The following is a 22,500-nucleotide window of genomic DNA, read 5'->3' as shown; positions in this document are numbered from 1 at the left end:
AATCCCTCTCACAGTACACTTGTCCAGAGATTTTAGTGTTACAAAAATTACTGCTTCAGTTCACTGGGACGGATGCACCCTAAGAAGTGCATATTACTTGTAAAATAGGAGGATTAATTACATTTTATCTTCAAACTGAGAAACTAATTAGTTTCACAAAAAACAATAGGATATGAAAGATTAAATTGTCTATATGCTATGTGTATATGCACATCCATTTTATAAATGGGGTGTATAAACATGAAATTGAGTGACACAAAACTAAGGCAACTAATCTGAATGGACCTGTTGTGAAAAATATCCATTGAGCATACAAGGAGTGGAAACAAATACAACAAATGTTTCAAGTATTCCAAAGTTCAAAAGAATTAAAGTGCAAGCTAATATTACTCACTTTTTAACAGTGGTGAGTTGAGTATGTTAAAAGGTTCTCAGGTTTTCCTAGTATTGCCGGACTTCTGCTTTAGTGATTTCAATTCTGTAATATCAAGATCATATATAAGATATTATCTTAGTGTGTGTTTTTTTCTGTAAAATATAATTTTACCATATATGTGGGGAGGGTTGTTTAATCTTAATGTTGTGTGCCCAAACCAGGATGCTAGCTACAGATAGTCCATACAAACGTCAACTCTTCCTTGTCAGCTTTTATATTATTTACCCTCATATTGCACTAAAGTTGCATTGTATGAACTAAAAACCCCCTTTTTAAAAAAAAACTGGGCCTTTTTCAGTTCAATACGCTTCCTTATTCTGATCTTCATTAATTTGTAATTATCATGGGAGATACAGAGGTTCTTTGTATCATTTATAAATCTATTTATGCAAACCATTAATAGATTTGTGAAACTGGCTATTTTTTTATGCTTTCCAACTCTCAAGTTTCTTTGGAAATTTAGAAAATGTATGAGAATTTCATCTTTTTTTTGCCAATATTTCAGAATCAGAATACAACTCTCAAGAATATTCTATTAAAGCAAGCACTCTAAAATAACCTCTGTATCTCCCATGATAATTACAAATTAATGAAGATCAGAATAAGGAAGCGTATTGAACTGAAAAAGGCCCAGTTTTAAAAAAAAGGGGGGGTTTTAGTTCTTACAATGCAACTTTAGTGCAATATGAGGGTAAATAATATAAAAGCTGACAAGGAAGAGTTGACGTTTGTATGGACTATCTGTAGCTAGCATCCTGGTTTGGGCACACATTAAGATTAAACAACCCTCCCCACATATATGGTAAAGCAAACATCACTACTTTAAGGTAAATAGAGGTATAGCTTTAATATCACACAGCAGCTTGGTGCAAGGTAAACAGACAGAAAGAGAAAATATACCCAGTAACACACTTTTTATTTATGCTACTTCCATTGCAACTTGATACCTTCAGTCGTTATGCAATGCACAAGTATAGAGTGCACTTCTTCAGCAATCCATCAACAGTAATATTGTTAAAGGTGACCTGGAACTTCAGTATAATTTAAGGTTTATGAGTGCTTTTTGTTTGTTTTTTACTCTCTCAACCTATTACTTCCACATAACTTTGTTATTATAAAAGTTTGAAGGTAATACCATTGAGGAAAATTTTCCTATTTTTGGTCATTCTGTTCTACACATGTAAAATTTTCCCGTGTGATATTTAAACATACCAGATTTATCTCAAATTTTACTGAAGTATTAATAACTTCCTTTTGGTTTGAAGTCCAGATATAATACGAGGGACATGACAGTCAAAAATTCGAAGTGCGGAATAATTACTTCCATTAACCTATTCAGTTTTTTAAGACATTCTCTAACTCCATCATCTTACTTTAGCAAAGTACAAGTCTTACCGACCTGTTGAACGCAAAGGGAGCCTGGATTTTTCTTAAATAAGATCCCGCCGGAAATTCACGCCGATTGGTAGTCTCTCCGCGGTTTGTTTACTCCATCAGCTGATTACAAAACACAGTGACATAACTAATAGAAAATTAGACGATTTAGCACTCCATCCATCTCTCAAAAAGATATAGATAAATATACCCAAACCGTATGATTATTTAAAGATAATAATTGTACTAATCTAGTGAAAATAAACCTATGTTGAGTGACTTAGTGACCCCTTAGTGTTCTCGGAATCTTTGTTGACGTTACTGGTCGTCTCCTGCCAACACAACACAGGGCTTTGCGGAGGAAGGTGGGACTCTGGGGTAAGTTGTCTTGTAAATACCCCGAGAATGTGCGTTGTTAGGCAAGGGAGGCTACGGGTAGGAGTGGTAGTTCATGTGTTTATGCTTTGATACCTTGAAATTGTTATGTTTCTCTTTTTTAAAAGTTTTAAGCGCAGCCGATTTTGACAAGTCGGTATGCATGACAGCTTCTCATTACTAGTGTCGTATTTTTAGAAAAGCTTTTTCAATAACTGTCGGAGTAACTTGCCTTATGACCGTTATTTTTCATACTGTATAAATAGTTAAGGTTTGAGTAGTAAAAGTAACTCCATTTCATCTATAATGTCTCTTCTGTAATCTTAATCTAAATTTTTTGACTGAGAACTTCTTTGGCCCTTACGAATATATTACAGACACATAAGTTCATGTTCATATTTCCTGAAACTTGGATTATTCAAAGCCATGGCTTCTGTACATTATGCTACAGCAGTCTCACAAGCTTCTATCTTGTATATTCTGCAAGATAGAGCTTGGATTAGTTCACTGTCTGCATTTTAAGCTTTACTTTTAGATTTCTAAAACATTTCACACAGAATTCAAGTATTACTGATGCATTTATTTTTCAGATATACGTCCAGAATCATGCCTGCCGTAACATCTGAAGATGATGTGACGCTCTTGTTTGAGCGCCACACTGTGGTGCAGGTGCATGACATCTTGAAAAAGACACGATCTGACATTGAAAAAAAGAAAGAGGATTTGCGTGTTATGGTTGGGTAGGTTTCTTTTACAGTAGTTTTCAACCCAATGGCACTAGGGATATTTACTGTCCACTTTAATTTTGTTGAAGTTTACACATAGATGGTTCCACAACTGCTCATTCACATAGGAGCCAATTAAGATTTCCTCATTCATTGAATTTTCAGGAATGGTGTCTTTTTCTAATGCTGTCATTATTTCAATACTGTCATTATTATCGTTGAAATTATGATTTTTATAATGTTTTAAAGGTACTAATAGCTTAAAAGTTAAAAATAAGCTTTCCAAAAGCCAAGATAATTGTTAAGCAAGGGAGATGGGACTAATAATTGACATGGCACATGGGCACATACCAATAAGTTCAAAATTGTGCATCCTTAGCTGTATGATGACAGCTTCCCTTTCAAAGAAATATTGAAACCTGTTCTGAATCTTTAAGCATTACAATGTTTGTTAAGTTTAAGAAATTAAAAAATTATAACCGATGATATAAAAATTAAAGTATATGGTAGATAACAAAAATTAACTGGCACTAGCCAGATCATATGATCCTCTAGGATGTGCTTTACATATTACCTCTTAGTCATATTCATAAGCAAGAGTTTCACAGTGATCTTGATCTTGGCTGTGGTTATCTTTGGTTTATGTTGATAAAACTTTATTTTTTGATTTTCAGAGAAAGATATAGAGACCTTATTGAGGCAGCAGACACAATCTCAGAAATGAGAAACAGTGCAGAGGCAATCTGTGGCAACATCCGTACCATGGAGGGACTTTGCGAAAGTTTGCAACAGCGTGGACTTATTGGCTTCAAGACACAGAGCCATCATAGTAATGGCACACTGAGGTACAAACTATTATCCATTTTCTGAGAATAGACATCTGTGGTCTTAGTGATATTTAGCCAGTGTTATTGAGTAACAGTGTTGGAGTCACCACAGATGATTTGGTTGTGATTTGAGTTGCCTGATAGGAAGCTACCAGCCAACCCAGTGAGAATAATGCCTTAAATAACAAAAAAAGAAGAAAAAAAAAAGTTACATGCATATGAGCTGCCCCCGTATGGACTTTGATTGTTTCGCTGAAATTCAACAAATCATATTTTGCTTTAAACAGATGTGTTACTATAAGGATATGATTCAGGCTTGATATCATGTTTCTTAACAAGAAATGTCCAACAATTTACCCTTTTACATAGTTTACATAGCCATTTCATTTTAGACTCTTCTGCAGTAACATAGACCTGTGAGTATAACTCTTAAATATCAAGTTTTCTTTGCTTTTTTGTATACATGTACATGCTTTTGAGTAGTCTCATTATATGACCTTTCATTTTGCGTTATATTGAATTAAGGTCAAATAGTTATTAAACATTCACAGATCACCAACACCAGGATCTCACTATTCAGTGGCAGTACAAGTAAAGCTGCTTGTTGCTGTTCCGGAGATTTTGTGGAGTCTTACTGAGCGCTGCCATTACTTGCCTGCTACTCAGCTGCTGCTCCTGGCTCACCATACCCACACAGCCCTGCAACTGGCCCCTAATGCTTCAAAGGTGTGTTTGTGGCAATATTTTTTTCTCTCCTTTTCTTTCCTTTTCTTTGAGAAGAGAGAGATTGTGATTTCGGTTATCATGGTTATAGCTAGATTCTTTTCGTATCTTTCAGTTTGATTTTTCTTTCTTTCTGTCTTTCTTTCTTTCAAAATTCAGCGAAGCCAGTTCTAAATATTAAGTGTTATTTTGCTCCCCTACAATGGATCTTTTATATTTCTTGAATAGTGTGTTTTATAATTCTGAAGTAGTATATATGTCTTCTGGAACTTTATGCTTTTGATGTCATTTAAAATGTTTTGTTTTCTTTTCAGATCCAGTCTTGGTTTCCAGTTATAGAGAGGCAGTGGGCTAGCATATCACAGTTCCGTGCCACGATTGTCAGAGGTTGCTCAAATCTCATCAGCTCTGAGGTTGATGATGTTCAGGTAAACCATATTTGCCCTCTTAAAGCTGTGAACAGATTAATCTATCCAACTTGAGAAGGAAATGGAACTTTACTTTCAATTCATATTTTCTAATAATAGTGACATATTTGCTAAATATCTTTAAGAGCAGTAGATAATATATGTTACTCTCATATTCTCTCAATTTTATTCCAGGCTGTATTAGATGCTGTAGTTTCAGTAATGTTAGTGGAAGGATGCAGCTCCACAGATGCTCTATCTCGGGTCCTTCACCTGCGTCATAGTGCTCTCATGTCTGCAGTTGCACCGAAGCCATCTGCAACTGCTAAAGCACAAATTTCACAATTTGTTACTTTGTTCCTAGCTACTCTGAATATCATTCATGCTGTCTTTGGGAGTAAGTACAGATGCCCAAAAGTTTGATAGAGCATGTATTAGGGAGTGTAGACTATATTCACACAAACTTATATTGTTTCTTTTTTTTTTTTTTTTTTTTTTAGTTTATACAAATGTAACAAAACCTATATATTTAGGAAGTTGGATATAACAAATGTTTTTGATGAAATATGTGACCATTTACACCTTCCAGAGGGTAAAGAGGGACAGAGCCTTCTCGAGAAGCGTTTACAGGAGATAGTCCAGGGTGAAGGAGAGGATGGAACACCTATAGCTCATCTTCAAGAATCTTTACTTACCCTCTCCTTTTTGCCGCAGTCTATCAGAAACTTCAGGTGAGTGTCAAGCAGATATTGGCCATTTTGTTTGAAATAGCTAAAGATTAACTTGAGACTAGTGTGTAGTATATGAGAGCTCTAGAGTGAGTGATTGCCAAGTTTTCATCTTATTTTTGTTTCTTTAATTCTTTGGCAGACCCTCTGTACAAGGACACTTGGATTCGTTAAATGATGACATTCTGAAGAAACAGGTTACTGACTGGCTAAACCTGGTATTGAAGGAAGCATCACAAGCTCTTGCAGTGTTACTTTGTAAGTTAAAGCGTTTCTCTTGTTTTCTTCATTTTCTCATTCTACAACTTTCTCTTCTTCCTTCTGCTTTTTCATTTCTCTCCATTTGTATTACATTATTCTTTGTGATGTGTGACACAGGAGTACAGATCATGCCAAGAAGATATGTTATATTTTGTTAATCTTATTTTGTTTGCAGCATTCTCTACAACCATCAAGGCCCTAGCTATGATCCGCACAAGTGTGTGGGAGATTTGTCAAGCCAAAGTTGAAAAGGAGCAGTGGAAAACGGTAATAGGCTGATTTCTTTGGCCACTATGCTGTTTAATTAAAAAGAATGGTAATAAATAAATTGATTAAGTTCCCTGTCATGCATTACCTATAATTGTTTGGATATTTGGATCTTCCAGACAACAGATGTCCTGTACGGATCCTACCTTGACCCCTGGGATTCCGTTGTCCGAGGTCAAGTCACAGAAAGGGCGCGTCAGGTCATTACATCTCAGCTGACCAATGCGAAAGAGGCAATCGTCCAAATGGTAGCCAAACTTGCTGATGATATAATTGTAGACCCCAAGTGAGTTAAAACACTAACTTTTATATATCTGATATTTGACTCATAGCTTTGTAGGGTTGAATTTTCTGTTGTGGAGGCAGACAAGAGTTAAATTTTTTACATTTTATAAAAGAAAAAGTTTCATGTAGATTAACTCCGTAAGTGTTGTAAAGTGAGCCTTATGTTAGTTGTGCTATGTATTGCTTCAGAAACAAAATGTGATTGAAAGTAAAGTAAAAGATGTTGGTCTCCTCGTTTTCATGAATTTAACTCTAATGTTTGAAATTGATGGGAAAAGTTAGTTGCTAAAATGTTTCATATATAAATTTCAGGATCTGCTCAGAGGAAGGAGACATCACCAGCTTTGTGTGGAGTGAATCTGCTGGCGACTTGCCAGAACGCGTTGGATGGACTTGTGCCTCGTCACGATCTGTCACACAAGCAGGCGGTGGGTTGAGCACTAACTGCTTATTGTATTTTAATTTCAAATGTAATTTGCTTTGGCATCACATATTAGTCTCTACAGTGTTTTAAGTGTGTTAATTTTTGTGCTCACCCAGGCTTTTAAGTGTGTTCAATTTTGTATTCACCCAGGTCTTTACTACAAGACACGTGGATACACCAGCCGGTTACAGACTATCTGCAGAGCACTCAATTCGAGGCTGATGGCTCTTCTGCAAGATGTGGGCCATTACAATTCAGGTATACAAAAGTTGAATCACTCAAGACACTTATTCTAATTTCACAGTTAAAAATTTGACAGAATTGATATACTAACAGTTGAACCTTGCTATCGTAAATTTGTTGATACATAATACGTAATTCATAAAAAGGGGGAGGAATATGAACGTTTTAATAGCATCACACAAGCAAACAATGTATGAAGAATAACTTGGGTAAAATACAAAACAATATACGTAAATTTTCTATAATACTGAACTATGTAATATAATACTGTGCAACCACATAATTGTTAACAAAGTAAAATTATCTAAAATTATCTGCTGCCAAACCAAATCCAGATTATTGGCTAAACATAGACATAAACAAACTAGGTAAGACAATTACAAGGTAAAATAGTTGTCGTATTTTATTAAGAGTTATTGTAGTCCATGTCAAAAATATAGAGCCATATTTAGTAGCAGCAACTGAACTTTTAATCCTAATGTCTAAACTAATAGTGATGAAGGGCTGTGATTGTGGGGAAGAAGAAAAATGTGCTGTTAGTTTCACATCACACTGTTTAAGATGAATTAGTCTACTGTTTTTTTCAGGATCCTAATCCTAATACAGCTGTACTAAACAAGATTCACCTGGATTTTCAATGTTGGTACAGTACTAATTAATCTACATTTTTAAAAAGGTTCAGCAAATGGAGACCTATGCTTTGTCAAGGACAGCCCAGTTGGAGAAGACGACCTCAGTGCCAGAGAAGACTACACTGCATTGCTTAATTTCCTTCAAGAAACAAGTACTTCAGTCTTTACACAGTGAGTGTCCTTTAAGCTTCTGTAGAATTGGCAAATCATGTTTGTCATACTTTTATATAAATTTTCATTGTACTTTTTATTACACCTTTCCCCCCAGACTCATATCAGAGTTGGCAAACCTTGCCCAGCACCACATGGCTCAGACAGCTCCTAGAGTTCAGGATGGATGGGACGACGATGTGGATGGAGCTGCCCTGAGTGTTCCCTCTACCATCCTGGTGGTCATAGGTCGTGTCTGCCTGGCCTTGCCCAACGTTTGCCCACAGATGCAGATGTGTGCCTCAGCAGCAAGTCTGGCAAATCCAGATGTTGCAAGGGTGAGACATTATCAGAAGATATGTTTGATACAGTATGATACTTAGAAGAGAAGTATTTTAGGGATTTTTATATGAGATTCTAAATTTGCTTCTTGTTTAGTCTGAAAATCTGTGTAGTGGCCACTATAAATATAAGTTTGATGGTAAAGTTTTCTCTCATTCAAAAAAGGTTTTCTTCCTTTTTTACATATCAAGGTTGAATATATCATGATCGACTACTATATTCATCTTGGAATCTTTATGAATGTATAATTTTTCTCCTAATGGCAAGTAAGTGCTTAATAGAAAATCATTTATTTCAGCGTATATCAATGGGCTCAAAGTTAGAAACTGACTCCTGGACAAAAATGCGATCTGAGTTCCAGGGAGCCAGTGGACGACTGTTTGGACTCTTCCTTACGTCCCTCACATCACACCTTGGCACTGAGGTTAAAACATTCCTTACCACAGAGCTCTCATCAGGAGGAGTAGCTGCTGCAATATCCTATTTTCCGGTAATTAGTGTTGGATTTGGCCTAAAAGGCTTGACAGTGGTATGAGACTGATTTACTTTTGAATTAGTGTCTTTGTATTATCTTATTTTTAGATATTAAGTAGGTGCCTTCTTCTTTCAGACTTGGGAGATAGTAGATATTGAGGAAGAAGGGGAGGGTGGAAATATAGTGAAGTCATCTATCCATGTCCCTGCCCACCCCACACCTGCTCTCACCCAAGCTCTCTCCCGACTGTGCACATCAGTGAACTGTGTTGCTGCCCATACTATTGCAAGGTGAGAGAACATCAGAGGATTCTTATACATATGTATTTTGTGTATATTCATGGGCGATAATTACCTTGAAACCAATTTCGTAAGTGATTGGTGTTTGCCTCTCTTACCATAGTAGGGAAGATTATATGTGACTAAAGTTTATGGTTATTTAATGCTTTCAGGAATGCTCAAAGTGAACTTGCATCATCTGCTTGTGAAGCTGTGACCAGTGCCTACGAAAGTGCCTTAACCGACACAAAGGAAGTGAACCAAACACTTGCACTGCAGCTCATCTTTGACTTGCGATTCATTCAGACCATACTCCTTCCACGGGATAACAAGGTTTGTAAGATTTAACAAGATAAGAATGAAAATCTGTATGTACAAATCTTGAATCACCAGCAAATATATGTGATATATGCTAGGAAAGTGCAGTGGTAGATTAATGGGTTTTGATATAGCATTATTTTTCATTTTATTTTGGAGGGTGACTCTAGTCAGTGTCTGTTACAGATAATCATAAGGAAAATAGAATTTTTAGTAGATTGTTCTTCATTGTTGTTTTAAGACATAAATGCAGTAGTCTGATTTCAAACTAGTAATGACAATCCAGTTTTGTGTTTGATGTATGTGTGTGTGTGTGGGGGGGGGGGGGGGGGTCATGTGGGTGTGAGTGTGCACATGGATTTGTGGTGCTTGTGGTTGTCTCTGGATGCGTGTGTTTGTGTGTCTGCTTGCACATGTCTGCGTGTGTATGAATGTGTCTCAAGAAGAATGTAAGTATTACTTTTTTCTCTGTACAAATTAATACAAAACTAACATCTTGTCTTTACCAGGATGTTGGGTCTCGACTGACAGCCATGATACAAGCACTGGAGGCCAAAGTTGACCCCTTTGACCTAGATGTATTTACTCCACACATATCTTCCAGAGTCAAGTTGGCAGCTCACAGAGTGCAGGTCAGAAAGCTGTATGTTCTTTTAACTCAAAAATGACAACAAAAAGTGGTGATTTAAGATTGCATTATATAATTTTGTTGAATGTAGTAGGTTCTGAAGAGGGTCCAGGAAAATGAGGAAATCAGGGTTTGTGTACCGTATTTAATCAAGGGGTTGCATGAACAAAATATTTTCCGAGATTTGTTTTGCATATAGTGACATAACTGGATTTTTTTTTCACTAATGCCAGTCATGCATTTCATTGAATCCTTAATTCTTTGTACTGATAAATCTCCAGTAAGTGTGGGGAATTTACAATTCATGGTTCTCATCACTGTCTTTTTTAACTCCACAAGGTGGTTCTGGGGGCCATACTGTCACGTGACCGCCAAGTCGTTACTGGAAGAGCTCCCTCAGTGGGAAGCTCCTCGACAACATCCAACAACGCTTTGCCAATAGTCCAGGCAGTGGAAATCCCACGGTTCTCGAATGTGCCTCTTCCCATCACACTGTCAAGGCCCACCATTCATACATCCATAACCACACCAAACTTATCTGCAAGTGTGAACGAAGGACTTCCTCCAAAACTTAGCTCAACTAAGGTGGGTTTTGTTCCAAGCTTGCTTCTGTATTTTCATTATTATATTTTTCATTTCTTGATAAATATGATTTTTGTATCACACACCCTTTTTTTTCAGTGAATTTGTAGTCAATATATTCCTGAAGTAATTAATTTTGAAATTCTTCTTTGCCCATGTTCTTAGAGAAAATTGTTTTATGTTTACAGCAGCTTCATCCTCTTTCAAAAGAGAAATGAGAGTATGTCTGAATAAGGTGTCACTTATTGCATGAAGTGAAAAAAAATAACCTTTGAGATATATGAAATTTGATTTGCAATTTGCAGCCTAGGTGTACAATTTATAAGTTACAACTGTACACTTGTTAAGGCATTTAGTGAAGAGGATTTTTATTTGGTTTGTAAATTATAGTTGCAATCAAATTTCACTGTTATGAGCTTTGTTTTTATTTATTACTTGAGGTTACTCAAGTTGTTTTCCTTTTTAATGTTTTTTTTAAGGTTCATTTTTTTCCTTGAAGTGGCATTTAAAATGCAAAGTGCATGCAATATGTTTTATCATCTAAATCTGAAGTGTAGCAGTGTTGTTTTGTTCTTAATAATATATAGGAATTTATATCAATGAAAACTACTTATGTTTTAGTAAATGCTAATGGTGTTACAGTGCATTAGTTTTGCACCATTAACTTTCATATTTTATTGTCATTTTGTTTTATTATTATTATTTTTTAATAATAATAATAATTATATGCTGCTTGACTAATACTCTAAAAACTGTCTATAATCAGTATTGCTCAGCCTTGTTGTTATTCTTTTTGCTTAAATTTCTTTTTTTCTTTCTTTTACACTGAAAAGACAAACTTTGCCACAATGAAGATATGAATATAAACTTCTAAGATGATGTTTAAGATTCTTACTATAAAAGATTATTGCGTACAAATTATAAAGCCCAGCCCCTCATTTCACCCAACCAGGATCAGAGCAGTCCTTCGTCAGCTCGGAGAGAGATGTCATCAGCCGCTCTGTCAGCCTCCCGCAGCGCTGCCTCCCTGCTGTCGGCCATGAGCTCCTCGTGGTTCGGCTCCTCCTCCTCGTCTTAGGGTGAAGGGAGTTTGCTCAGGGAGCGTGGTATACATCATGGGGTTATCTGTTATTTCAACATGTAAAGCTCTATAGTTTGAATATGGATTAGTATTATGTGCATTGTGATATGGATGTTATGATATAAGAGTATTGTTATGTTATTCAGATGTGTTTTATTTCAGTTACAGTTGATGCACTGAAGGATCTTAATTTGTTATTTGCTGGAATTGTATCTTTACGATTTAATAAACACTTAAGCTCAAAGGTTGTATTTTTTTGTTATGGTTTTGTTATTTAGTTATTTATTTGCTGAAAAAGTGTTTGCGACACTTTAATATTTTGATTACTGGTCGTTATGTAGTCTGTTATTGGAGGTTTGTGTTGTTCTGTAGAAAGCACAAGTAGTTTCCTTAATCAGTATTACATTACATACTTCCAAGAGGTTCTCAAAAGTTTCAACTATTAACATATTGTAGTCATCATCAAAGATTTCAGCACTTAGAATTGCAAATTACTTCTTAGAACAGACTGCATTATGCAGATAGAACCAAAATATTTAATTATCTGAAACATGCAAACTACAATGAATGATAAATTTTTAATATACCAGTTGGTCATTACAATCACGGTAAATAAGATATTGAAACTGTTTTTGTCCAAATCAACTAAAGTTACTCAATAGGAACCTGTTATTAAGGAAAACTAGAGAATATATAAAGATTTTTTGCCATTTAGCCCTTGAGTATGTAAACACATGGTAATTGGTGAATGTGCTTCTTTGCACATTCCTCAAATTGCCAGTTTTAGCTATAGGATTAAAAAAAAAAATACCCAGGATACACAAGAGAGATCTCCCAAGATTTATTACTTTTAATAAAATAATGGAATGGTTACAAGAGCAGTAAATATGTAAGACTGAATTTACATACAATCATTTGTTTGAGAAGAGGATAATATAAAATAGTTTGATGCTTTAAAGACACAGTTACATTGATATCTACATAGTTAAAGTGATCACACCTGAGATAGAGGTCACAAAACCTTTTTAGGAATACTTTTTTTTCTTACAGAGATGCAATTCTTTTTCTCTTCCTTTTACAATAAATTACTGCAGAACTCTCAGATTGAAGACAATTTATTACCCTGCTGGCAGTAGGCCTTGTTATATCTTGCCAAAATTACCTTCAATTTCCCTTTAATGAAGCAAGAAGTCATGCATTTATAATCCACATTCAGAGTTAATATCTGTCCTCCATCAGTCTGATGTGGAGAGGATGAAGTGATTATAAAGTTAAAGCAAAAGGCCAACGGTCCACAATAAAGTATAAATAGACATGTGTGAGTCACCTGAGGAAAAGGCTTTGAGATCCATAGTATTACAATAAAGGAGATGCTATACATGTTTATACAGTATCCAAGATGTAAATAATAAATCAACAAAACCCTGTGATCAATAAACTCAAGATACTTTGTAGAAATAGAAATGTAACACAAAATTATTATAGTAAATATTACACTGTTTTGAGTAACATAGAATGAAGGTCTTAGTTGGTGGATAAATTTAGTATCATGGTCAAAGACGCCATACACAATAACAGGTAGAACTCAAGCTGTTCCCAAGCTCACCTTAAAACTGGACAATGCCAGTACTGCTCCAGCAAATGTGTATAAATATTACAAAATGGCAAGTAATAAGTCAAGGGCAATATCATTATACAACACAAGAGCCAGAGAGAACCAATATTACATACAGAAAAGCAAGCAATAAGGAATTTGATTTAGCCGAACTCTCTACCAATTGCAAAACCTCCTTTGGCATCATGAATAGCACTGCTGTACATTTAGAAAAAAAAAATGTAAATACAAAACTAAACAAACCACACATACACAGATCAACCTACTTAATTACCATACATAGATTACGCAGAATGTATCTCATTACCTAAATGTAATTTAAAAAGGGGGAAAACACCCTGAAAATTCCATTAACATAACTACCCTATTTGTGCAGTACAAAGTTGGTTTGTAACTTTCTAAACAACTTTCAGTGACTATAATAACATTCTACATGGAGGGAAGGTACTGGAATGAGTAACTATGATGCCTACAAAACCAAAAACATTTATTAAATAATCTACTAGTCCTGTCCATGTTGATGTGAGAAATCCTACAGGAAACATGAACATTTCTCACTGCTATCACAAAACTGCATATATATCCACAAGTACAAGAGTAAATAGGGAAGTACATCCTTACGATACAAACTTTGTATAGGATGGAATATAGTCTATGATATAGTAGCTACATAAGACTTTCCTGCAGAGTATTTTACTTGTTAATTTTACTTGTTAATTTTGTGTGTTGTGTGTTTGTGTGTGTGTGTGTGTGTGTGTGTGTGTGTGTGTGTGTGTGTGTGTGTGTGTGTGTGTGTGTGTGTGTGTGTGTGTGTGTGTGTGTGTGTGTGTGTGTGTGTGTGTGTGTGTGTGTGTGTGTGTTTGTGTTTGTGTTTGTGTTTGTGTTTGTGTTTGTGTTTGTGTGTGTGTGTGTGTGTGTGTGTGTGTGTGTGTGTGTGTGTGTGTGTGTGTGTGTGTGTGTGTGTGTGTGTGTGTCTTTGTTTGTTTGTTTTTTATGTGTTTTGGTTTCCCTGTTATCATAGTAAATATTAGGCACTAATGTTCACAATGTATAGAGACAACATGAAGACTTTTATCTACATCTAAATATATTTCAAAACCATATAAATAGGATATTCTTTTTTCAAGTACATAGTAATCCTTCTAATATATAAACCTATTCTACAAATTTAGACTTATTTTTGTGTTCCCTATCCATAAAATAACTCTTAATAAAATCAGGAGATTAAGATAAAACAAAGTCCATCCACATTTGATCGGATATACTTCTATATCTAGTACTGACATCTCTGAAAAATGTGTTACCTTTCTACCTTAGTACTAACAATTATTGCAATTAAGATTCTGGAGAAAAAAAAAAAAAAAAAAATCATGTCTTAATATAAAGGAGGCACTTTCCTAACCTGTTCATTCAGACGTGGATGACATACAAAAGAAAAACAGAAAATGATAAAGAAATCCTTATACAAAATATTTTAGAAAAAATAAAAATAAAATTAAAAAGCACCTTCATTTAAACAATCACCATCAAAGGAAACATCTACAGTTCTTAAATACTTACATAATCAATGTTTTATTGAAATAGTACGGAGATCCCAGAACCACCAGGGAAATCTACTTATTAAAGTCATTGGAAGAGGCGAAGGAAATCTCTGTGCATCAGATTTGTGAGTAATCGTAGAAAAGTGTGCTTTTGTGAGTTAAGAGTCACTAATCCCACTGTCGCTCCATGAAAGTTATAGAAAATGAATGTTTTGTGATCAACTTTTGCCAACATGATATAGGAAACCTTGGAATAATTTGCTTGAAAAAATTCCACTACTGATCATTTTACAATGTCTCTACCTTCAGTGTATCCAACTGAACCCAACATTATTCTCTCTCAGTACACTTTTTTCTTTCACCCTCCCTCATTCTCTCCCTAAATCCCTCCCCCCCCCTTTCTCATTCTCCCTCTCTTTCTCTCTATCTTTCAACCTCTCTATCTATCTCTATTTTCAACCTCTCTCTGTCTCTCTATTTTCAACATCTCTCTGTCTCTCCATCTTCAACATCTCTCTGTCTCTCTATCTTCAACATTTCTCTCTCTATCTTTCAACCTCTCTCTCTATCTCTATGTTCAACCTCTCTCTCTATCTCTATCTTCAACATCTCTCTCTATCTTTCAAGCTCTCTCTCCATGACCAAATCTATATAAAAAACCAGACAACCTATTTTTATCCCCATTTTGGCACCCTAAATGTACAAACCTATAAACAGAGAAATATTTAAATATATTCAGTGTGTGTGAGCTGAAGAAGCATTTCATTAACTAACTTTCTTCTATTTTAGCATTATTTCATAAAATCACTTTATTTCAAATATTCTCTTTCCTACTGAAATATAAAAGGTATCTAATATTTCTTTATCAGTATCACTTTATTAATATATCTATTTTCAATAGGTCCCTCTAAATTATCATGTTCATAAATAACTTGCACATAAGTGTATAATACACACTTAGCCTAAAAAAAAAAAAAATGGAATTTGGCTGCTGACATTAAAAAAAAAAAAAAGATCGCTCACATAAAACATGAGTTTACCATCGCTATAACAGACCTAGCTATAATGGTCCCAGGTTACGATGGAGATATTCTGGTACTGTTTAATCCTACGTCACTATTCCTAGATGATACAGGCAAAGATTTGTCAGACTGCCACTACTGCACCAAGTCTCAGTAGCTGACTGGCTTATCTCGCATGCAAGTGGCTGCCCAGCTGCATCCACCCATGGTACCCTCCCTTTTTTGTATCTTAATGTCTTCGAGTTAGCTCCAGTGCCATGAAATTTACCCTCACTTGGCAGCCAACCATGGAACAATATAGTCGGAACATTATGTTGTATATTGTACTGGATATTACCATAAAATGTATTTAAATGACAAAGCAACCATTTTGTTTGCTTCTGTAGATACAAAGATTTTTACTATTTCAAACTGTTTATATTATTAAAGTAAAAATTCTATACCACATACCAGTACCAACTATAATAATTTGACTGTAGGTCATGGGGATGGAGTTGCTGTTATTACAAGTATAGGCTGTACTGATCTTGGAAATCAATATTCACATACTTCTCCAACGTCACAAAATATGAACAGCGAATGCAGAACTCCACTCTTTGATTTTCCAAGTACATGTAACAACAATATCCTACTGCTTTGTCATCTCTCCTTCTCACATCTGAAGCCTACTCATCAAACTCAAGAGTGAATGATTTAGCACCCTGGTTACATTAATAAAGAAAACCTAATGCAATACCCCTGGCACATGAGACAAGATTGACCATCTACCTGTTAAATAGCAGTAAGTCAGTTATGAGTCAGTTCTCTTTAAAAATGGATTGGAGTATTACCACTATTTTGTGGGGCATAAGTTCATATTACACCATACCAGGGAGTGGAGTTCAAACCATCAACTCCTATTAAATGATAATGGCACTTTGTCTTCTACCATTGCCTATTCTATTATTGTCATGTGATGTTAGCAAAATCAATAGGAACAGAAAATATATATCTTTTGCAAGTCACTTACAAAAACATGTGTGTCTACATCACATAACCAAGACTTATAATTAATTCTTAACTGTAATTCTATAGCTGCGAAGAATTGATTTGCTGTCATTCTATACATACATTAATTCAATTCCTTTTATCTATCAAACAGCAACAGCACATGAAGACCCCTAAGGCAGTACTACCCAAAATGTGGTTTGCTAACTTCAGTAAGCAAACCAATGGCTGCTATGGAGTGTCACAAGTACAATTTATTTTAAGAAAAAATAATAAATATCAAATTTTGGTATACTTCATTATTAATATGAACATTAATTTTTGTCTCCTAGACAGTAAACAAATAATAATATGGCACATACATGTAACCAGTCTCTGGCCTATTGGGAAAAAAAAAAGCCTTGATGGTTTGCCACATCAGATAGTTTGAGTAATATTGCATTAGCATAACCAAAAATATTTAAATCTTCAAAAATACAAGGTCTAAAATTTTCATATATAATATGGTAAGTACAAAGCCACTTTAGCAGCCAACTTACATACAATACATTTATTCCCTCTCACTGGAAGATCCCCAATATCAGATCTCGGTACTTGTAGGCTATTAGAAGTACTAACAGCGTAACAAACAATACAAACCACTCTCTCCAAGGGAACTGTTAGAGAAGGGGAGAGAAAAAATTATAAATATATTGCGTAAATAGCAACATAAATAAATTTCAGGTATCCAAAATAAATTAGTTTCTGAAGTGAAAGTTCTTTCTTTACATATACATATATTATTTCCGTTTCATAATCCATTCCATTTAATGTTATATTTGCAAATGGCTATCATGTAAACTAAAGGTCACAACATAGACCTTTTTTCATAATTTCCCAAAGACTTAACTAACTGTCCACTTATTTTTATATCAATTTTGTTTAAACATTTATGGTTTCACAAGCACTATCACCAAGGAGTCAATTACTAGACCTACCTAACCTCCCATTATCCCATTCCATATCCATTGTAAGAAAAATAATGACTTATTTTCAAAACATTTAAGGAATAGAGTAAACAAGTAGACCTAAATATAAACGAAATTAATTGACTGTACTCATAGAGGACAAGGTATGTCTACATGCCCTCTTGGCATCAATGGGTTAATATTTATTATAAAACCAGACTATTCTTGTAATGGAAGGCATGCAAAATCAACACATCAAGTCACACTATCTTCCTAAACATCACCACAGTTTTCTTCAAGATTCTGACACAGTTTTAGTACTCACACTTTTGATGACGGGGTGCCGCTGGTCCTCTTGCAAATATTCTTTCTTTATTCCTAGCATCTTCCTGTACAAGCTCTTTTCAGATTCTGCCTCTTCTCTGGCCTTTTCACGGACCCTTGCCAGTTCTTGGTGAATGAGGCGGGACTCAGGCTCCAATTCCAAGGCAGATTTTAGTATTGTGACAGCGTCTTTAAATTTTCCTTGAAGACCCAAAGCCTTTTGAAAGAACATTTGATTAATGATATATTCAGATGACATATAATATAAGCAGCGATGATTATCCTTAATCAGCCTTTTTGATTCTTTTTACAATAACCAGTGCAAATGCATAATGAAAATCCTTTATGCACAACTTTAAATCAATCAGGTGCTTACCTTTCCTTTTCTAAACAATGCTTTTACATTATTAGGCTGGCACCTCAACACAGCTTCAAGTGACTTCAGTGCAACCTCATAGGCACCCACTTTGATCTGAGCAGCACCCATATTGTTGAGGGCCTTCAGTCTCTCCACCAACAAAGGTTTTACTTCATCCCTCACTTCATCCTAGCAAGACGAAGTGGACCAAACAAAATGGGTTATTAGGCATCTTTCATTACTTATCCATTTATGTTCTTAAGCATTTGAATGAATACAGGACTGATGAATAAAACTCACCCCATACTCCTCTGTCGCATCATCTAGATAATCAACAGCTGCACTATAACACTGAATAGCAGTGGCATACTCTTCCCGGTTAAACCACCAGTTGCCACGTTCTCTCTTACGATTCCTGGAAGACAGTCCAATTGTTTCCTTTCAGATAAAAGGATTCAAACAACAGCAGAGAGCCATAATCTTCAGCTACACTCCTATACAACAGATACCACATCATAAACATGTATCACCATCATTTTTCAAGCTCTTACCCTATAGACATCCGTTTTGGGATCGGCAAGGTGTCTGGCTCCACATCAGCTGACGAGTCTAAGACTTCAATGGTATAGGTAAGAGGGGCATCTGGAGGGATATTTGGAGGCAACCCTTTTGACCCATAGGCAAATCTGGAAAGCAAAATGTGTTCAATAGGAATTCGCTAAAAATGGGAAGGAGTAGGCATTAGAGGAGGAGGAGGAATAGAAGATGGAATAGAACAAAGAGGAGGAAGAGGAATAGAGGGAGAAGGAGGATAAGGATGATGAGGAAGATGAGGATAAGCATTAGGATGAGGATGAGGATGAGGAGGAATAGGAAGAGGAGGAGGAAAAGGAGGAGGAGGAGGAGGAGGAGGAGGAGGAGGAGGAGGAGGAGGAGGAGGAGGAGGAGGAGGAGGAGGAGGAGGAGGAGGAGGAGGAGGAGGAGGAGGAGGAGGAGGAGGAGGAGGAGGAGGAGGAGGAGGAGGAGGAGGAGGAGGAGGAGGAGGAGGAGGAGGAGGAAGAGGAGGAGGAGGAGGAGGAGGAGGAGGAGGAGGAGGAGGAGGAGGAGGAGGAGGAGGAGGAGGAGGAGGAGGAGGAGGAGGAGGAGGAGTAGGAGGAAGAGGAGGAAGAGGAGGAGCAGGAGCAGGAGGAGGAGGAGGAGGAGGAGGAGGAGGAGGAGGAGGAGGAATAGGGGAAGGAGGAGGAGGGGAGGAGGAGAAGGAGGAGGAGGAGGAGGAGGAGGAGGAGGAGGAGGAGGAGGAGGAGGAGGAGGAGGAGGAGGAGGAGGAAGAGGAGGAGGAGGAGGAGGAGGAGGAGGAAGAGGAGGAGGAGGAGGAGGAGGAGGAGGAGGAGGAGGAGGAGGAGGAGGAGGAGGAGGAGGAGGAGGAGGAGGAGGAGGAGGAGGAAGAGGAGGAGGAAGAGGAGGAGGAAGAGGAAGAGGAGGAGGAGAGGAGGAGGAGGAAGAGGAGGAGGAGGAGGAGGAGGAGGAGGAGGAGGAGGAGGAGGAGGAGGAGGAGGAGGAGGAGGAGGAGGAGGAGGAGGAGAGGAGGAGGAGGAGGAGGAGGAGGAGGAGGAGGAGGAGGAGGAGGAGGAGGAGGAAGAGGAGGAGGAGGAAGAGGAGGAGGAGGAGGAGGAGGAGGAGGAGGAGGAGGAGGAGGAGGAGGAGGAGGAGGAGGAGGAGGAAGAGGAGGAGGAGGAGGAGGAGGAGGAGGAGGAGGAGGAGGAGGAGGAGGAAGAGGAGGAGGAGGAGGAGGAGGAGGAGGAGGAGGAGGAGGAGGAGGAGGAGGAGGAGGAGGAGGAGGAGGAGAGGAGGAGGAGGAGGAAGAGGAGGAGGAGGAGGAGGAGGAGGAGGAGGAGGAGGAGGAGGAGGAGGAGGAGGAGGAGGAGGAGGAGGAGGAGGAGGAGGAGGAGGAGGAGGAGAGGAGGAGGAGGAGGAGGAGGAGGAGGAGGAGAGGGAGGAGGAGGAGGAGGAGGAGGAGGAGGAGGAGGAGGAGGAGGAGGAGGAGGAGGAGGAGGAGGAGGAGGAGGAGGAGGAGGAGGAGGAGGAGGAGGAGGAGGAGGAGGAGGAGGAGAGGAGGAGGAGGAGGAGGAGGAGGAGGAGGAGAGGAGGAGGAGGAGGAGGAGGAGGAGGAGGAGGAGGAGGAGGAGGAGGAGGAGGAAGAGGAGGAGGAGGAGGAGGAGGAGGAGGAAGAGGAGGAGGAGGAGGAGGAGGAGGAGGAGGAGGAGGAGGAGGAGGAGGAGGAGGAGGAGGAGGAGGAGGAGGAGGAGGAGGAGGAGGAGGAGGAGGAGAGAGGAGGAAGAGGAGGAGCAGGAGTAGATTAGGTTATGTTTTTTAAGCATTCTGAACTCAAGAGGTAATCCAGGTAATCCACAGGTGGTCCTACCTGGCATCAATGTAAACCTCTGCTATTTCTCCCTTATCCATCAGAGGCACAATCATGTCCAATCCAAGTACCACCTGAAAAGTAAGATGATAAGAAAACAAAATTTTAGTAATATAACTAGCATTTAACATTTGTAAAGGTTATCTTTCTAAACCTTCCTAAACATTTAAAATTTGTAAATGAGTGCTGTGGTTACTGGTACTGTTAGTATCATCAGCCTGTAAGTATTACTGCCTATGGTTAGGCTATGGGATAATAATTTAGAAGAGCATTTTACACATTTGAATCCTAACATTGCACAAGCACCTTAATATTACTTTAAGATTATTCAAAATGAATTCTCATCTAAAGCATAGTATATATGTTCATATATAATATAAATTAACAACTATACACAGGTGTATTACATATTACGTAATACACCCCTGTGTTAACAGTGTTTAACCCTGATGATTTTTCATACATAATTATCTGTTGGTATACACTGTCCATATTTAAAAATAGGTATATATTTACAATCTTATTTGTTACTTCATAGTTTCCTGAGGGTATCTCCTCTCTGTTTTTCTATATTGGTGATCTATCAATATTTATCTTTGAATTTCCTATCAACTTAACACTTTTTGATATATAAGTAGATCAAGCTTGCAGATAATTAGATTCAATAATGTCCAAGGTCAAATAGAGCATTAATATTAAACTATCTGTCACTCAAAATGAGCCTTTAGTTTTGTGGATAAATAAGTAGAACAAAATAGCCTATCTCATTCTAAAATGATGATTTAGCTATGCTCATGGACATTTGAATAGAAGCAGAACAGAACAAGTTATCCAAACATTTAAAAATATTACCTCGCTGTCTCCAACTGTGAATGTAAGCTGATCGTGAATATCCACTTCTTTGCCATTTTCCAGCCTTCCAGATGCTCGGACTGTAACTGTGTCACCTTTTACTGGTCTTGCGTCAATTATTCCTGGTTTTATCACCTGAAGAAAAAAATTATTATAATAATCATAAGAACTATAAGAACACTACATTATCTTTGGTTTTACATCTAATGGCTTGTCATCTTGTTAATCTAAAATATTTTTAAAAACTCTTATTCATCATATTCATATATCACACTACAACCTTTTCTAAATATATAATTCATCAGCTCTACTACATTTCCAACAGAACACTATTTCAGTTGATATATCCGACAAATAACGGGGAAAAAAAATTGTCCATTAAAATTATTTACCTTCTTTTTGAGGTCTCCACTTCCTAAAACATCAAGCCATTCCTCCGAGACCTCCTGCTCAACTTTTCCTTCCACCTCCACCTCCTGAACCTTCTCCACTTTCACTTCCTTACTCTGGTCTACCTCAGGCATGGCTCTAAGTCTGCTTCTGAAAGGTGGATTGTTTAAGCAATAAACTTTGTGTACCAGTAAAGAAAAAATAAGTATATAAGTTATACTGCTACTGCTACTATTACTGCTCCTACTTATACTATTACAACTACTACTATTACTATTACTGTTAACCCCTAAAGTCCAAGGAAGACAGATTGAGTAAATTTTTTGTTTTTCGTGCCTGATATGAGCAGACTTAATTGAGTAATGCCACTCAAAATTGGCAGGCTGGTTTCCATCCTACTTTTCACTGTTAGGTATGGAATGTGACAAGTAATTCTTATACTATTTGTGCCCTCATCCCAGAGTAACTATATAACTTTTCA

At 37.1% G+C, this 22,500-nt stretch overlaps 3 protein-coding genes across 8 annotated transcripts in view; 1 reads left to right on the top strand and 2 right to left on the bottom strand.

Moving 5' to 3' along the window:
• Window positions 1-1,941, bottom strand: part of LOC125045005 (heme oxygenase 1-like) — a gene marked incomplete at its 3' end in the record, with an annotated part of 3,773 nt that extends 1,832 nt beyond the window's left edge. Inside the window, 2 exon segments of one of the 4 annotated variants that reach the window (XM_047642023.1) lie at window positions 395-478; window positions 1,836-1,941. 4 annotated transcript variants of the gene reach the window in all.
• Window positions 1,942-2,099: 158 nt separating this feature from the next.
• Window positions 2,100-11,805, top strand: LOC125044753 (conserved oligomeric Golgi complex subunit 1-like). Of its 3 annotated transcripts, none has more exons than XM_047641658.1 (21): window positions 2,100-2,188; window positions 2,776-2,925; window positions 3,585-3,755; window positions 4,130-4,153; window positions 4,289-4,463; window positions 4,775-4,888; window positions 5,063-5,264; window positions 5,457-5,598; window positions 5,738-5,853; window positions 6,032-6,123; window positions 6,243-6,409; window positions 6,721-6,836; window positions 6,983-7,090; window positions 7,752-7,878; window positions 7,976-8,195; window positions 8,498-8,689; window positions 8,810-8,964; window positions 9,126-9,285; window positions 9,780-9,902; window positions 10,238-10,483; window positions 11,433-11,805. In XM_047641658.1, the coding sequence occupies exons 2-21, from the start codon at window positions 2,792-2,794 to the stop codon at window positions 11,556-11,558; spliced, it is 2,910 nt and encodes a 969-aa protein (XP_047497614.1). In that variant the 5' UTR covers window positions 2,100-2,188; window positions 2,776-2,791; the 3' UTR covers window positions 11,559-11,805. The 3 variants fall into 3 exon arrangements, with proteins under 3 accessions (XP_047497614.1, XP_047497617.1, XP_047497615.1); XM_047641661.1 differs by lacking the exon at window positions 11,433-11,805 and adding an exon at window positions 10,669-11,403; XM_047641659.1 differs by lacking the exon at window positions 4,130-4,153.
• A 3,456-nt stretch (window positions 11,806-15,261) lies between these two features.
• The window catches only part of LOC125044655 (peptidyl-prolyl cis-trans isomerase FKBP8-like), an 8,078-nt gene continuing 839 nt past the window's right edge, over window positions 15,262-22,500 (bottom strand). Inside the window, exons 2-9 of the mRNA XM_047641438.1 lie at window positions 22,022-22,169; window positions 21,630-21,764; window positions 20,778-20,851; window positions 18,907-19,041; window positions 18,656-18,770; window positions 18,374-18,544; window positions 17,999-18,214; window positions 15,262-17,382 (exon numbers count right to left, since the gene is read on the bottom strand). Of these exons, the coding sequence (XP_047497394.1) occupies window positions 17,287-17,382; window positions 17,999-18,214; window positions 18,374-18,544; window positions 18,656-18,770; window positions 18,907-19,041; window positions 20,778-20,851; window positions 21,630-21,764; window positions 22,022-22,153 (1,074 nt within the window). The 5' untranslated portion in view covers window positions 22,154-22,169 and the 3' untranslated portion in view covers window positions 15,262-17,286. The remainder of the gene's footprint in view (window positions 17,383-17,998; window positions 18,215-18,373; window positions 18,545-18,655; window positions 18,771-18,906; window positions 19,042-20,777; window positions 20,852-21,629; window positions 21,765-22,021; window positions 22,170-22,500) is intronic.

The sequence above is a fragment of the Penaeus chinensis genome, chromosome 36, assembly GCF_019202785.1.
Source record: "Penaeus chinensis breed Huanghai No. 1 chromosome 36, ASM1920278v2, whole genome shotgun sequence".
NCBI lineage: Eukaryota > Metazoa > Arthropoda > Malacostraca > Decapoda > Penaeidae > Penaeus > Penaeus chinensis.
The sequence above is the reverse complement of the archived record's forward strand: the minus strand, read 5'-3'. Positions and strand labels throughout refer to the sequence as shown.

Coding starts and splice junctions, on each gene's coding strand:
- LOC125044753 (XM_047641658.1), top strand. CDS start 2,792: ATGCCTGCCGTAACATCTGAAGATGATGTGACGCTCTTGTTTGAGCGC. Junction 5,599..5,737: donor CAGTCTATCAGAAACTTCAG/GTGAGTGTCAAG, acceptor ATTCTTTGGCAG/ACCCTCTGTACAAGGACACT. Junction 8,690..8,809: donor CTGCAATATCCTATTTTCCG/GTAATTAGTGTT, acceptor TTCTTCTTTCAG/ACTTGGGAGATAGTAGATAT.